General features: G+C 44.5%; 1 protein-coding gene across 2 annotated transcripts in view; it reads right to left on the minus strand.

Moving 5' to 3' along the window:
• The window catches only part of ADCY8 (adenylate cyclase 8), a 523,977-nt gene that overhangs the window by 346,312 nt on the left and 162,604 nt on the right, over window positions 1-15,061 (minus strand). For both annotated transcript variants that reach the window (XM_082257568.1, XM_082257567.1), the window contains exon 2: window positions 1,614-1,763. In XM_082257568.1, coding sequence (XP_082113694.1) covers window positions 1,614-1,763 — 150 coding nt within the window. The remainder of the gene's footprint in view (window positions 1-1,613; window positions 1,764-15,061) is intronic.

Below are 15,061 nucleotides of genomic sequence, written 5' to 3' on the forward strand. Positions count from 1 at the left end.
CAATGCTCATCAAAATCAAAAGTGAAATTTCATTGGAGGAGTAATCAATTCTGCAAAATGTTTACTCCTGCCCCAATCCACCCCACCCCCAACCAAAATGCACACTTATTAGAGTCAATTTTTTTCCCAAGTTCAGGTTCATCATTCTCTTCTAGGCCATAATGACGTGCCCGGACCTCGCGCATACGCAGGAACGCTATGGGTCAAACTGGGTTCGCTTATGGCGTTTCTGCGCATGAGCGCAGACCTGTGAACTGCCTACTGGGATTTCCCCATTGCTTATTTCAGGAGGCAGCTCATGGGATCTAGTGCAGAAATGGCTTTGAGAGTCTCTACTGGCATGGCCCGGGGTGTGTCTGCCCATATGCAAGACACACTGCTGGGATCTGCCAGGTTCCATAGACGAGAAAAAGTCCCTACGGTGTGTCTGCTCATGCACCAGATATGAATTCAAGATGGCAGCATAGGGAGAACCTTCCCTACAAGCAACACAACACTGGACTCCATGGACTATGTATGTTATTTGTCTATTATGCAGGGAAACATTTTAAGGATTTAAAAAAATTAGTTTTGATTCTACATCTTGACATAGATGGATAGAATTTCCAATGAAAATTGTTGAAAAAATGAAAAGTCCGTCCAAACATTTGCATGTCTTTCACAAGATTTAGTTTGCTTCTAGCATTTAAAGTGATATTAAATTATTAAAAAAAAAAAAAATTAACAAACATGTTATACTTACCTGCTCTGTGCAGTGGTTTTGCACAGAGCAGCCCCCATCCCCTTCTTCTCGGGTCCCTTGTGGGCACTCCTGGCCCCTCCCTCCTGCTGAGTGCCCCCAAACTACGGCCCTCCAGCTGTTGTAGAACTACACATCCCATGAGGCATTGTAAAACTCTGACATTCACACACATGACAAGGCATGATGGGAATTGTAGTTCCCGAACAACTGGAGGGCCATAGTTTGAAGACACCTGCGGCCTAGAGCAAGCTGCTTGGCTTAATGGCTTAATCTGTGTCTGTAGTGCATGTTTCAAACCTTAATATCATAAATTAGAACATATTATTGGATTTTTATTTGCGGGGTATATAATTAGTTTGGAAATTCTAGAGAAATGTTTAAAAAATGATGCATTACAATTATCCTAAGTGCCGGTTCACACTGAAGCGGCACGACTTCGGGGGCGACCTGTGAAGTCGCGTGCACTGCGACTTCGGCGCGACTTGCACGTGCTTCACAGAATGAATGTCTATGCAAGTCGCTCCAGGTCGCCTCGAAGTAGTACAGGACCCTTTTTTTTGTCGCTCGTATTAGAACAGTTCCCATAGCACACAATGGACCGTGACGGAACGCGACTTGCCAGGCTCACAAGTCGTACTAGTGTGAACCGGCACTAAACCTATTCAATTTGTAGTTGACTAAGATGTATGAGATTTTAGCCCACTAAAATGTACTGGAGATTTTAGTCGACTAAAATATGACTAAAACAATTCAGATAACTAAAATACGACTAAAACTAAAATAGCATTTTAGTCAAAAGACTAACTAAGTAAAACTAAATCGAAATTCGCTGCCAAAATTACCACTGCTTGGGAGTCAGGGATTCTCTTACCTGTCTCTGGTTCTCAGTCTCGAGCCTCAGCCTGGCTTCGACGCATCTTCTGGTCTCAAGAAAGGCTTGCCGCTGAGCCCGGTCTGACAGGTAGCTAATGAAGATTCCGGCTGTGTTCATACACATAAACAACACAGCTTGTGCCACAATCTGCAAAAGAAGACAAGTGGGAGAATTTTTAGGTCACGTCACGTCCAAAAACCCCAGGAAATAAATCATCTCCTGTACAGAAATAATAGGAAAAATGTCATACAAATATACAGAACGGCACGGGATACGGAGAGGAATCAGACGTTGTTCCATTGATGTACATTTTCTACTACATCTTGCATACAGGACTATTATTTCCCTCAGGCTTCGTTCACACTAATAGTGCTTTTCCACTGCATGGATCCGAACGGTTCGGCTCGCTTTTGTGCTTTTCCACTGCATGGTACCGCATGGTACGGTGTTGGAACGGTTCGGTACGGTACAGCGGCACTTTTCCACTACATGGAACCGAACGGTACGGCTCGCTTAAACAGTACCACCTCAGTTGTGGTTCCAAGAGGGCCGTACCAATACCATATCCCACAATCCTTTGCATGCAGCCTTGACTGTTTGTCACTAGTAGCCACTGATTGGTCAGAGAATCGTTGTTATCCCACCCACTTACTATTAGGCTCCATGTACACGGGACGTTGTTAAAAGTCCCTTTGAATGCTGGAATTTTTAGGACGTTTGAAACGTCCGTTCGGTCGCATTTGTACCCGCGTTTAGCAGGTGTTTAGCAGCGTTTGCGGGCGTTTGCGTTTAGAAGCATTCCTAGAGGTCAAAACAATTATTCCCCTTTAAAATGGAAAAACGCGAACGCTAAACGCGGGTCATCGCGTTCAGACGCGTTCGGACGCGTTTGAAACGCCGGGAAACACACGTTCGAACGCAAATAATTGCGTTCTAAAAACAGTCCCTGAACGCAACTGCCTGCAAATGACTGTAAACGACCTGGTGTACATGGACAGATAAGATAAAATGTAGATGGGTTCAGGGGCTTCTGAAAAAAACGCCCAACTGCTCCTAAATGGCCATTTCCAGCGTCCCGTGTACATGGAGCCTTAGTGGAAAAGCAAACCGTACCAAACCGTACTGAACCGTTCCAACACCGTACCATGCGGTACCATGCAGTGGAAAACCAAACAGAGCCAAGCAGGGCCGAGTGAAGCCGAGCCGGTACTTGCAGTGGAAAAGTGCCATATGATGTGCGGCGCAGGGCGTCACACATTTGTGCGCAATCTGTGCCCATTTTCACGTAAGGCACGTATGGCAGCCCATTCATTTTGAAGGGATGCCCTACGCACATCAAAGAAGCACATGCAGCTTTCTGCGCATTGAGCTTTGCGTGTTTTTTAAACGCATGCTTTCCTGCCTTTGTCACTGTCGTGAAAAAACGTGCGTCTGCGTGCTGCATCAACCACTTAAGGACCGGGCCTATTTCTGACACTTGTTGTTTACAAGTTAAAATCATTTTTTTTGCTAGAAAATTACTTAGAACCCCCAAACATTATATACATATATTTTTTTTTAGCAGAGACCCTAGAGAATAAAATGGAGATTGTTGCAATATTTTTTATCACACCGTATTTGCGCAGAGATCTTCCAAACGCAATTGTTTTGGAAAAAAATAAGAAAACAGTAAAGTTAGCCCAATTTGTTTTTTTACAATGTGAAAGATAATGTTACGCCGAGTAAATAGATAGCCAACATGTCATGCTTCAAAATTGCACACGCTCGTGGAATGGCGACAAACATTGGTATTTAAAAATCCCCATAGGCGACACTTTAAAAAATACTACGGGTTACCAGTTTAGAGTTACAGAGAAGGTCTATGGCTAGAAATTATTGCTCTCGCTCTAACGATCACGGCAATACCTCACATGTGTGGTTTGAACACCGTTTACATATGTGGGCGGGACTTGCGTTTGCGTTCGCTTCTGCGCACGAGCTAACAGGGACAGGGCTGCTCCGGTCCCAGCTGAAGCCTGATAAGGAGAAACGCGTCGGGAGGAGCAGCCACGCCGCCATGTCACACCACGCCACGGGTTACGCACTGCAGGCGGTCACGTTAGGTACACTTGGAACCATTGTTTATGCCCAGTTTGTTCCACTTGCCATGTAAGTGTGTTTTCTTTTTTAACCACTTGCCGGCTGCCTAACGCCGATCTACGGTCAGCCCCTCACAGGCAAAGTAACGTAGGGCTACGTCACTAGCTTGTGAGGGTCTAGGGAGCGAGCGCGCGCCCCCGGAGGCGCGCTCCCGCTCCCGCGTGGTCACGGGCCCCCCCGCGCGTGTGACCAGCGAACCCGATGTCCGCCGGTCACTCGGCGATCGGCGGGGGAGAGGGAGAATGTCAGGCAGCTTGTGTAAACAAGCCACCTGTCATTCTCCTCGCTGTAAAGACACTGATCAAACGGATCTAGTATGTAGATCCATTGATCAGTGTCCTAACAGCTCAAGCCACAGCCAATCACAGTAGAAAGCACGCCCCTAGGGATACACACAGTCCCTCCCTCCCAAATAAAGTTAACCCCTTCACAACCATTGTATTTTTACAGTAACAGTGCATATATATAGCACTGATTACTGTAGAAATGTCACTGGTAACCCCAAAAGTGTCACAAATGTCAGTCAAGGGTCGGATCTGTCCGCCCCAATGTCGCAGTACCGCAAAAAAAATCGCAGATCGCCGCCATTACGCGTTAAAAAAAAAAACAACAAAAATGACAAAAATCTTTCCCTTTGTTAGTAAACGCGATAACTTTTGCGCAAACCAATCAAAATACGCTTATTGCAATTTTTTTTTACCAAACATAGGTAGCATAAAACAAATTGGCCGAAAATTTTTAAAAATTTTGATTTTTACTTTTTTTTTTGGGGGAATTTCATATAAAAAAATGTGAAAAATATTGTTATTTTTGCAAAATTGTCGCTCTTTTTTTGTTTATAGCGCGTGATCAAAAAAATCGCACAGGTGATCAAATACCACCAAAAGAAAGCTCTGTTTGTGGGAAAAAAAGGACGCCAAATTAGTTTAGGTACAGCATCGCACGACCGCGCAATTGTCCGTTAAAATCACGCAGTGCCGAATCGCAAAATACCCCCTGGTCAGGAAGGGGGTAAAATCTTCCGGGGCTTAAGTGGTTAATAGAGTTTTTTTAGAAGAATAATGCACTATTGGCACTTTATATCTTTTGTTATGGGGGAGCTACATTAAAGTACAGTATCGCCAGCCAGCCACATGGGTGAGTTGGATATGGTGGAGTGGAGAAACATTCAGACCACGCATTGAAGCCGCCATTGGATACCTATACCTGGTGCATCCGTATAACCAACAGTGGTTCATGCCTATCCTCTACATACTTCTGGTAAGAAGTTTGCACTACCACCAAGGTGTCACCTCACTTGATTTTATTTGTTCACGTGTGGAAAGTGCCGATTCACCAATAAGGCTCACTGTTTATTTTAATCTGGTAAGAGGCTATTTCTTCTATTTCACCCTCACATATCGGTCCAAGATTAGCAAGATTGAAGATCCACTATTGATGGAAGTTTGGTCTTTGGCTATTTGAGATTATCTGGATCAATTGGAGGACTTTATATTCTTTCACAACTGTTAAAGATTATATGTTTTTTTTTTCATAAAGAACTTTGACATATGGCTTTTAACACTGTATGATGATCACTATCATTTGGGACAACCCAGATGTTACATGTTTACAATTTATGATTCTGTTGAGCGCACTCTATATCTTTTATCATAATGGTTTGGAATCGCAATTCACATATTTTTGTTAAAAAAATCGCAATAAGCGTATTTTGATTGGTTTGCACAAAAGTTATCGCGTTTACTAACTACGGGAAAGATTTGTCCTTTTTATTGTTTTTTTTTTTTTTTTTACTAGTAATGGCGGCGATCTGCGATTTTTTTGCGGGACTGTGACATTGCGGCGGACCCCTAACTGACATTTTTGACACTTTTGGGGGGACCGGTGACATTACTACAGTAATCAGTGATAAAAATATGCAGTTACTCTAATAATGACACTGGCAGGGAAGGGGTTAACACTGTTGGTGGTCAAGGGGTTAAATGCATGCCTCATGCTTACTGACGTGTGTGGGGGGAGGGGATTGTGTGACACAGACACAGATCGCAGGTTCAGCTATGCTGAATCCTGTGATCTGTCCCTGCCTGTCACAGAGGAGATCCACCTGCTTTGTTTACACAAGCGGGCGGATTTTCTCAGTCTTTCCCTGATGATCAGAAGAGAGGCAGTCATCACCGCCTCTCCTCCCCTGGCCCGATTCCCGCTGTGTCTAAACACAGAAGGAGCGGGCCTCCGGCGGCGCGTGCGCACCGCCGAGAGAGGGAGGAATCTGGTGATGTAGGTCTACCTCGCCAGACCCAGCCGAGCCGCTTTGCTGCAGTAGCAGCAATGTGAGCGGTCGGCTAGTGGTTAAAGGGTAACTCCACCTTTGTGGGGGGAAAAAATAGAAAATAAAGAAAAAACAATATAGCGTATACAATTGTGACACAAATCATATTGTAATTCAATTTTATTAAAAATGACCTTTCCTTTTCAATCTGCAGCTGTTGTAATTTTCTGAAAATGCAATATGGCCGCCTGGAGGTGTTCTGTACACAGAATGTATACTGACCACACCCCCAGAAACATTTCCTGCTTGTGTGATTGGCTCACCAATTTTCCCAGAAGTCTGCACTAAGATACAAGTCAGATTTCTGGCATCCACTGTAATAAAAATTTCATTTTTGGTGAGATACTCCCAATAGGAACACGTCTAAAGGGATGCAGACCCAGCAGATTTCCTCATTAGAGCTCTGCAGCTGCCACAGCTGATAGATAATTATGAAACCACTCCCATTTAACCCACTGAGCACAGAGGAACAAACAATGATTTCTTCAGAATAACAAAAGGTAGGAATCTGCAACAAAGGTTGTTACAATCCTTGTACAGAGATCACCCAGAGGGGAATGTTTTTTTTTCTCAACCAAAGTGGAGTTACGCTTTAATACCACTTTAATCTTCTATGTAATTCTAGTGCATCAGAAAGTGCTGCGCAAAACGCCTTCCTGCCACAACTGAGCCTCCTCGCTGTACCGATCAGCTCCTCAGTCCATCTCCTTCCACGAGGACATCTTTTAGAAAGACATGATGACAGTGGAGGCATCGAGGGCCGGATATGGACAGCCAAAGGGCCAGATGTGGCCCTGGGGCCACAGTTTGCCCAGGTCTGGTATGGAGCTACAAATTGTATTAAAATACGGTTTTCACTGCAGGCAATCAGGTTACAAATTATTTTGTCATACGCTAAGACTGAATCGCCTGCCTTTGTTACAAATAAGATAATTGAATAAATTGGTGGCAGGAACAATAAGGTTAAAAATAAAAACGCAGCAGAATTCACCTTGTGTCAGTTTAGAGCAGTCTGCACAAAACAGCATTTTGCTGGCTGGATGCCATGAATTCCTGCTATTTGCACATCTGCTCTCTTACTAAATAAGCCCAGAATATTGTGTGTATATATATATATATATATATATATATATATTGCATTGCGAAAGTATTCGGCCCCCTTGAACTTTTCAACCTTTTGCCACATTTCAGCCTTCAAACATAAAGATATAAAACTGTAATTTTTTGTGAAGAATCAACAAGTGGGACACAATCATGAAGTGGAACGAAATTTATTGGATATTTCAAACTTTGTTAACAAATAAAAAACGGAAAGATTGGGCGTGCAAAATTATTCAGCCCCTTTAAGTTAATACTTTGTAGGGCTACCTTTTGCTGCGATTACAGCTGTAAGTCGCTTGGGGTATGTCTCTATCGGTTTTGCACATCGAGAGACTGAAATTTTTGCCCATTCCTCCTTGCAAAACAGCTCGAGCTCAGCAGTTTTCAGTTCTTTCCACAGATTCTCGATTGGATTCAGGTCTGGACTTTGGCTTGGCCATTCTAACACCTGGTTATGTTTATTTGTGAACTATTCCATTGTAGATTTTGCTTTATGTTTTGGATCATCGTCTTGTTGGAAGACAAATCTCCGTCCCAGTCTCAGGTCTTTTGCAGACTCCATCAGGTTTTCTTCCAGAATGGTCCTGTATTTGGCTCCATCCATCTTCCCATCAATTTTAACCATCTTCCCTGTCCCTGCTGAAGAAAAGCAGGCCCAAACCATGATGCTGCCACCACCATGTTTGACAGTGAGGATGGTGTGTTCAGGGTGATGAGCTGTGCTGCTTTTACGCCAAGCATAACTTTTTGCATTGTTGCCAAAAAGTTTGATTTTGGTTTCATCTGACCAGAGCACCTTCTTCCACATGTTTGGTGTCTCCCAGGTGGCTTGTGGCAAACTTTAAACGACACTTTTTATGGATATCTTTAAGAAATGTCTTTCTTCTTGCCACTCTTCCATAAAGGCCAGATTTGTGCAGTATACGACTGATTGTTGTCCTATGGACAGAGTCTCCCACCTCAGCTGTAGATCTCTGCAGTTCATCCAGAGTGATCATGGGCCTCTTGGCTGCATCTCTGATCAGTCTTCTCCTTGTATGAGCTGAAAGTTTAGAGGGACGGCCAGGTCTTCATAGATTTGCAGTGGTCTGATACTCCTTCCATTTCAATATTATCGCTTGCACAGTGCTCCTTGGGATGTTTAAAGCTTGGGAAATCTTTTTGTATCCAAATCCGGCTTTAAACTTCTCCACAACAGTATCTCAGACCTGCCTGGTGTGTTCCTTGTTCTTTGTGATGCTCTCTGCGCTTTAAACGGACCTCTGAGACTATCACAGTGCAGGTTACATAGTTACATAGTAGGCGAGGTTGAATAAAGACAATAGTCCATCCAGTTCAACCTGTGTAGGTGTGTGTGACTGTAATCATCTAACATAGCCCTCAATCTCCTGATCCTTGAGATGTAAGTCTAAGAGTCTTTTGAAAGTCACCATACTACCCGCAGAAACCACCTCTTGTGGTAGACAATTCCACAATCTTGTAGCCCTAACAGTAAAGAACCCCCCACGTTGCCTGAGGTTAAAACGCTTCTCCTCTAATCGCATTGTATGTCCTCGAGTCCTCATGCAATTCCTTCGAATGAACAGCTTTTCTTCTAAGCTGAGATCCCCATTAAGATATTTATAAATTGCTATCATGTCCCCTCTCAGACGTCTTTTCTCCAGGGAAAATAAATCGAGCGATTGCAGCCGCTCTTCATAGGTAAGGTCCTCCAACCCCCTAATCAGTTTAGTTGCCCTTCTCTGGACTTTCTCCAGCTCCAACACATCCCTCCTGAGGACTGGCGACCAGAACTGGACAGAATACTCCAGATGCGGTCGGACCAGAGTTTTATAAAGTGGAAGGATTATAGTCTTATCTCTGGAATACATCCCTTTCTTTATGCATGCTAATATTCTGTTGGCTTTGGAAGCTGCCGCTTGGCATTGCATGCTGTTGCCTAATCTATCATCAACTAAGACTCCCAAATCTTTCTCCATTTTTGATTCCCCCAAGGGTTCCCCTCCTAACGTGTATTGTGTTTTTATGTTTTTGGTCCCCAAGTGCAAAACCTTACACTTCTCCATTTATACGGAGACTTGATTACACACAGGTGGATTCTATTTATCATCATTAGTCATTTAGGTCAACATTGGATCATTCAGAGATCCTCACTGAACTTCTGGAGAGAGTTTGCTGCACTGAAAGTAAAGGGGCTGAATAATTTTGCACGCCCAATTTTTTATTTGTTAAAAAAGTTTGAGATATCCAATAAATTTCGTTCCACTTCATGATTGTGTCCCACTTGTTGTTGATTCTTCACAAAAAAATTACAGTTTTTTATCTTTATGTTTAAAGCCTGAAATTTGGCTGAAAAGGTCGAAAAGTTCAAGGGGGCGAATACTTTCGCAATGCACTGTATATATATATATATATATATATATATATATATATATATATATATATTCATATATATATTTTATAATATTGTGCAAAAGTAACAGAACAATTAAAGCAGGGCTCCAGCCAAGAATGATGAAATAACAACTGATAGTTTACCACTTTAGCTCCGGAAAGTTTTACCCCCCCCCCCGGCCATTTTTCATTGATTACTATACTTCCCCTCATAGGGGGGGAGAAGACGGGGCCGGCTGCAACTCATATACTACCAGGATATATTTTCCAGTGCGCAGGATACAAAATATTAAAAAAAACTGATAGTTACCCACTTTAGCTCCGGAAGGTTTTACCCCCTTAATGACCAGGCCATTTTTTTACGATTCGTGACTGTGTTACTTTAACGAAAAATTGCGCGGTCGTACGACGCTGTTCCCAAATACAATTGATGTCCCTTTTTCCCCACAAATAGAGCTTTCTTTTGGTGGTATTTGATCACCTGTGCCGTTTTTATATTTTGCATTATAAACAAAAAGAGAGCGACAATTTTGAAAAAAAAACACCATCTTTTTTTACTTTTTGCTATAAAACTTTCCCAATAAAAAAATATAAAAAAATCGAATTATTTGATTTAAAAAAAAAAAATTATTATTATTAGTTTAGGCCAATTTGTATTCTGATACATATTTTTGGTAAAACAAATCCCAAAAAGCGTATTTTTATTGGTTTGCGCAAAAGTTATCGCGTTTGCAAACTACGGGATAGATTTTTGGACTTTTTATTTATTTTTTTGTTTTTACAAGTAATGGCAGCGATCGGCGACATTGCGGCGGACAGATCGGACCCCTAACTGACATTTTTGACACTTTTTGGGGACCGGTGACATTACTACAGTAATCAGTGCTAAAAATATGCACTGTTACTGTATAAATGACACTGGCAGGGAAGGGATTAACACTGGGGGTGATCAAGGGGTTAAGTGTATGCCTAATAGTGCTTACTGACTGTGTGGGGGGATGGGTTGGACAGAGGTAGAGAGAGATCGGTGATTCAGCTTAGCTGATTCACACGATCTTTCCCTGCCTCTCTGACAGAAAAGCCGCCTGCTTTGTTTACACAACACACTGTTACTGTATAAGTGACACTGGCAGGGAAGGGGTTAACATTGGGGGTGATCAAAGGGGTTAAATGTGTACCTAACTGTGCTTACTGACTGTGTAGGGGGAAGGGTTCTGTGACAGGCACAGAGAGATCAGGGTTGTAGCTTAGCTGAAACTCCTGATCTCTCTCTGCCTGTGTGACAGAAGACCCGCCTGGTTTGTTTACATAAGCAGGCGGGTCTTCTGTCAGTTTCTGTGAAGATCGCGGGAAGCCGGCGGCGATCGCCGCCGCTCCTCCCACTGCCCGCCTCCCGCTGGGTCTAATCACAGCGGGAGCGCGATCTCGGCGGCCCGTGTGCACATAATCACGTAGATCTACAGCCTGCGCAGTAAATCTGCGTGGGGGCGGTCGGCAAGTGGTTAAAAGATGAAATACCAAAACCACCTGCTGGGGCAATTATTCAGCTTTAACCCAGAGAGTTTATCTGCAGTACTTTTTTTCTGCCACTAGATGTCCTCAGTCAGATGGCCACAGAATTAATGGTCCTGAAGCCTCCCCCAGCCTGTGACTGGACAGTGAAAGAAGAAGCAGCATCTCTTTGTCACTCTGATTTCTCCTCCTATCAGCATGCTTCTTGTCAGCACCTGAACCGATTGGCTCCTTGTGCTGTTTCTCACACTCCGGCCCAGCTGTACAGGACTGAAACCAGGTCATATTTCGGTTTTTACACTGCTTGAATTCAAAAGAACATTTAATGATGTTATAATAATTATCAAGGTGCAGGGATTTCCTTCTCATGTATTTGCCTGGTGTTCAGCTTTAACATTCTATATATGCAAAGTATTAGCATTACAAAGAGAAGTAATGGAAGAGGAAAGCGGTGAAGGTTTCAGTAACGGCACACGTGTCGTAGTCTTTAATTTGACCGATCCTAGCGGGAAATCTAATTACCATAATAATGCATGGCATTTCATGTAAGGGAAAAGTCACACGCTAATCTTCATATCAGCCAAGCAGAAATTAAAGGGCAAATCAAGGTAAATGAATCGGTCAGTGGAAAAGGACAGGCTGGAAGAGTTTTTATCTGCCAAAAGATTTGCATTTTTCTCCATCCTGTTCTGAGAATTACACAGTCTTGTCACAGAGCACAGCCCTGATTACTAAACCCAGGAGCTTGCATTCACTATATCTGGTCTCCCACAGTACACAGGACATGGAAATGTAATTATTTTAGTAAATATAAACTGCTAAATACCTTTTCTCATCAGCAGTATATAGCAGTCTTGTGACTTCTATCAGTGTCTGGTTAACCACTCAGTGGCGTAGCGTGGGGGGTGCAGCGGGGGCCGGCCGCACCGGGCGCAACATCTGGGGGGGCGCATCTGCAGTTTCACTTGGTCTGTCTGACTCTGACATACACAGTTCACACACTATCTGTGGCTGCCTCCATCTTTAGGCTGGGAGATGTCCAGCGCGGCCACCCTATGGCTGAAAATGGTGGGTCGTGGCGGGGCTGGACTGTGCCTCACCTGTCCATTGGTGTAGGGTGGGGTGGCGTTGCAAGCCAAACCCCTATGCCGCCTCTACTCACTGCTCAGTCAGTTTAGCAGCGAGGGAGTCAGCAGCCTGGCGCTGTCAGAGCGGGGTTTCTTTTTTTTTTAATCACCTGATTAGAGCCAGAGACTCTAATAGGCTTCAAAAAAGAACAGAACAGAACAGTGCGCCCCAAGCCCACCCATTGTGTGACAATAGCGAATGAAAATCCGAGACCCGCTTCCTGATTGGCCGAAAGGCGAACGCATTCCATTGGCCGAGGAGGAGGCGGGAGGACATGAGGAGACGCGGGGAACTGAGGAGAAGCAGCCACTGCAAGTAAGTTTCTTTGCATTGAAGGGGGCATGCTGGTCTTTCTGCATTGAAAGGGGGCACAATGATCTCTCTGCATTGAAGGGGGGCACGCTGGTCATTCTGCATTGAAAGGCGGCACGCTGGTCATTCTGCTTTGAAAGGGGACACGCTGGTCATTCTGCGTTGAAAGGGGGCACGCTGGTCTCTCTGTATTGAAAGGGGGCACGCTGGTCTCTCTGCATTGAATGGGGGCACGCTGGTCATTCTGCATTGAAAGGGGGCACGCTGGTCATTCTGCATTGAAAGGGGGCACGCTGGTCATTCTGCATTGAAAGGGGGCACGTTGGTCTCTCTGCATTGAAAGGGGGCACGCTGGTCATTCTGCATTGAAAGGGGGCACGCTGGTCTCTCTGCATTGAAAGGGGGCACGCTGGTCATTCTGCATTGAATGGGGGCACGCTGGTCATTCTGCATTGAAAGGGGGCACGCTGGTCATTCTGCATTGAAAGGGGGCACGCTGGTCATTCTGCATTGAAAGGGGGCACGTTGGTCTCTCTGCATTGAAAGGGGGCACGCTGGTCATTCTGCATTGAAAGGGGGCACGCTGGTCTCTCTGCATTGAAAGGGGGCATGCTGGTCATTCTGCATTGAATTGGGGCACGCTGGTCATTCTCCATTGAAAGAGGGCACGCTGGTCATTCTGCATTGAAAGGGGGCACGCTGGTCATTCTGCATTGAATGGGGGCACGCTGGTCTCTCTGCATTGAAAGGGGGCACGCTGGTCTCTCTGCATTGAAAGGGGGCACGCTGGTCACTCTGCATTGAAAGGGGGCATGCTGGTCACTCTGCATTGAAAGGGGGCACGCTGGTCTCTCTGCAATGAAAGGGAGCACGCTGGTCTCTCTGCAATGAAAGGGGGCACGCTGGTCTCTCTGCATTGAAAGGGGGCACGCTGATCATTCTACATTGAAAGGGGGCACGCTGATCATTCTACATTGAAAGGGGGCACGCTGGTCATTCTGCATTGAAAGGGGGCACGCTGGTCATTCTGCATTGAATGGGGGCACACTGGTCTCTCTGCATTGAATGGGGGCACGCTGGTCATTCTACATTGAAAGGGGGCACGCTGGTCAATCTGCATTGAAAGGGGGCATTCTGGTCTCTCTGCATTGAAAGGGGGCATGCTGGTCATTCTGCATTGAAAGGGGGCATGCTGGTCTCTCTGCATTGAATGGGAGCATGCTGGTCATTCTGCATTGAAAGAGGGCACGCTGGTCATTCTCCATTGAAAGAGGGCACGCTGGTCATTCTCCATTAAAAGGGGGCACGCTGGTCACTCTGCATTGAAAGGGGGCACGCTGGTCTCTCTGCATTGAATGGGGGCACGCTGGTCGCTCTGCATTGAAAGGGGGCACGCTGGTCTCTCTGCATTGAAAGGGGGCACACTGGTCACTCTGCATTGAAAGGGGGCATGCTGGTCACTCTGCATTGAAAGGCTGGTCATTTTACTTTAATTACATTAGTATTTTCATAACAAACAATACATGTGCTTAGGGGCTAAGGGTTTCTTTAACTAATCTAGTGGAAGAGACTCAAATGCTAAAATCCCGTGGGTTAGGGGCGCAAATTACTTGCCTTGCCCTGGGTGCTGATAACCCACGCTACGCCACTGTAACCACTTAAGCCCCAGAGGATTTGGCTGCTCAAAGACCAGGGACTATTTTGCGATTCGGCACTGCGTGATTTTAAAGGACAATTACGCGGTCGTGCAACGCTGTAACCAAATAAAATTGATGTCCTTTTTTTCCCACAAACAGAGCTTTCTTTTGGTGGTATTTGATCACCTGTGCGATTTTTACTTTTTGTGCTATAAACAAAAAAAGCGACAATTTTGAAAAAAATAACAATATTTTTCAAATTTTTTTATATGAAATCCCCCCCCCCCCAAAAAAAAAAAATGTAACAATCAAAATTTTTTGACATTTTAGGCCAATTTGTTTTCTGCTACATATTTTTGGTAAAAAAAAAAATCGCAATAAGCGTATTTTGATTGGTTTGCGCAAAAGTTATTGCATTTACTAACTATGAGAAAGATTTTTGTCATTTTTATTGTTTTGTTTTTTTAACGAGTAATGGCGGCGATCTGCGATTTTTTTGCGGGACTGCGACATTGCGGCGGACAGATCGGACCATTTACTGACATTTTTGACACTTTTGGGGTTACCAGTGACATTACTACAGTAATCAGTGCTATACATATGCACTGTTACTGTAAAAATGACACTGGCAGGGAAGGGGTTAACTTTACTAGAGATCAAGGGGTTAAGTGTGTCCCTAGGGGCGTGATTCTAACTGTAGATGGGCGTGGCTTTTGATGTAACCACAGAGACATACGATCCAACATAGCAGGATCATATGATCTCTGCTGTTACACCAGGGAGAATGAGAGGCGGCTTTGTTTACATCAGCCGCCTGCCTTTCTCCCTCTCCACCGGGAGATCGCGAGTGACCGGCGGACATCGGACAGTGCTGATTGGCCCCAAGCTGATCA

The sequence above is a fragment of the Pelophylax lessonae genome (assembly GCF_965119305.1).
Source record: "Pelophylax lessonae genome assembly, chromosome: 5".
NCBI classification, from domain to species: Eukaryota; Metazoa; Chordata; class Amphibia; order Anura; family Ranidae; genus Pelophylax; species Pelophylax lessonae.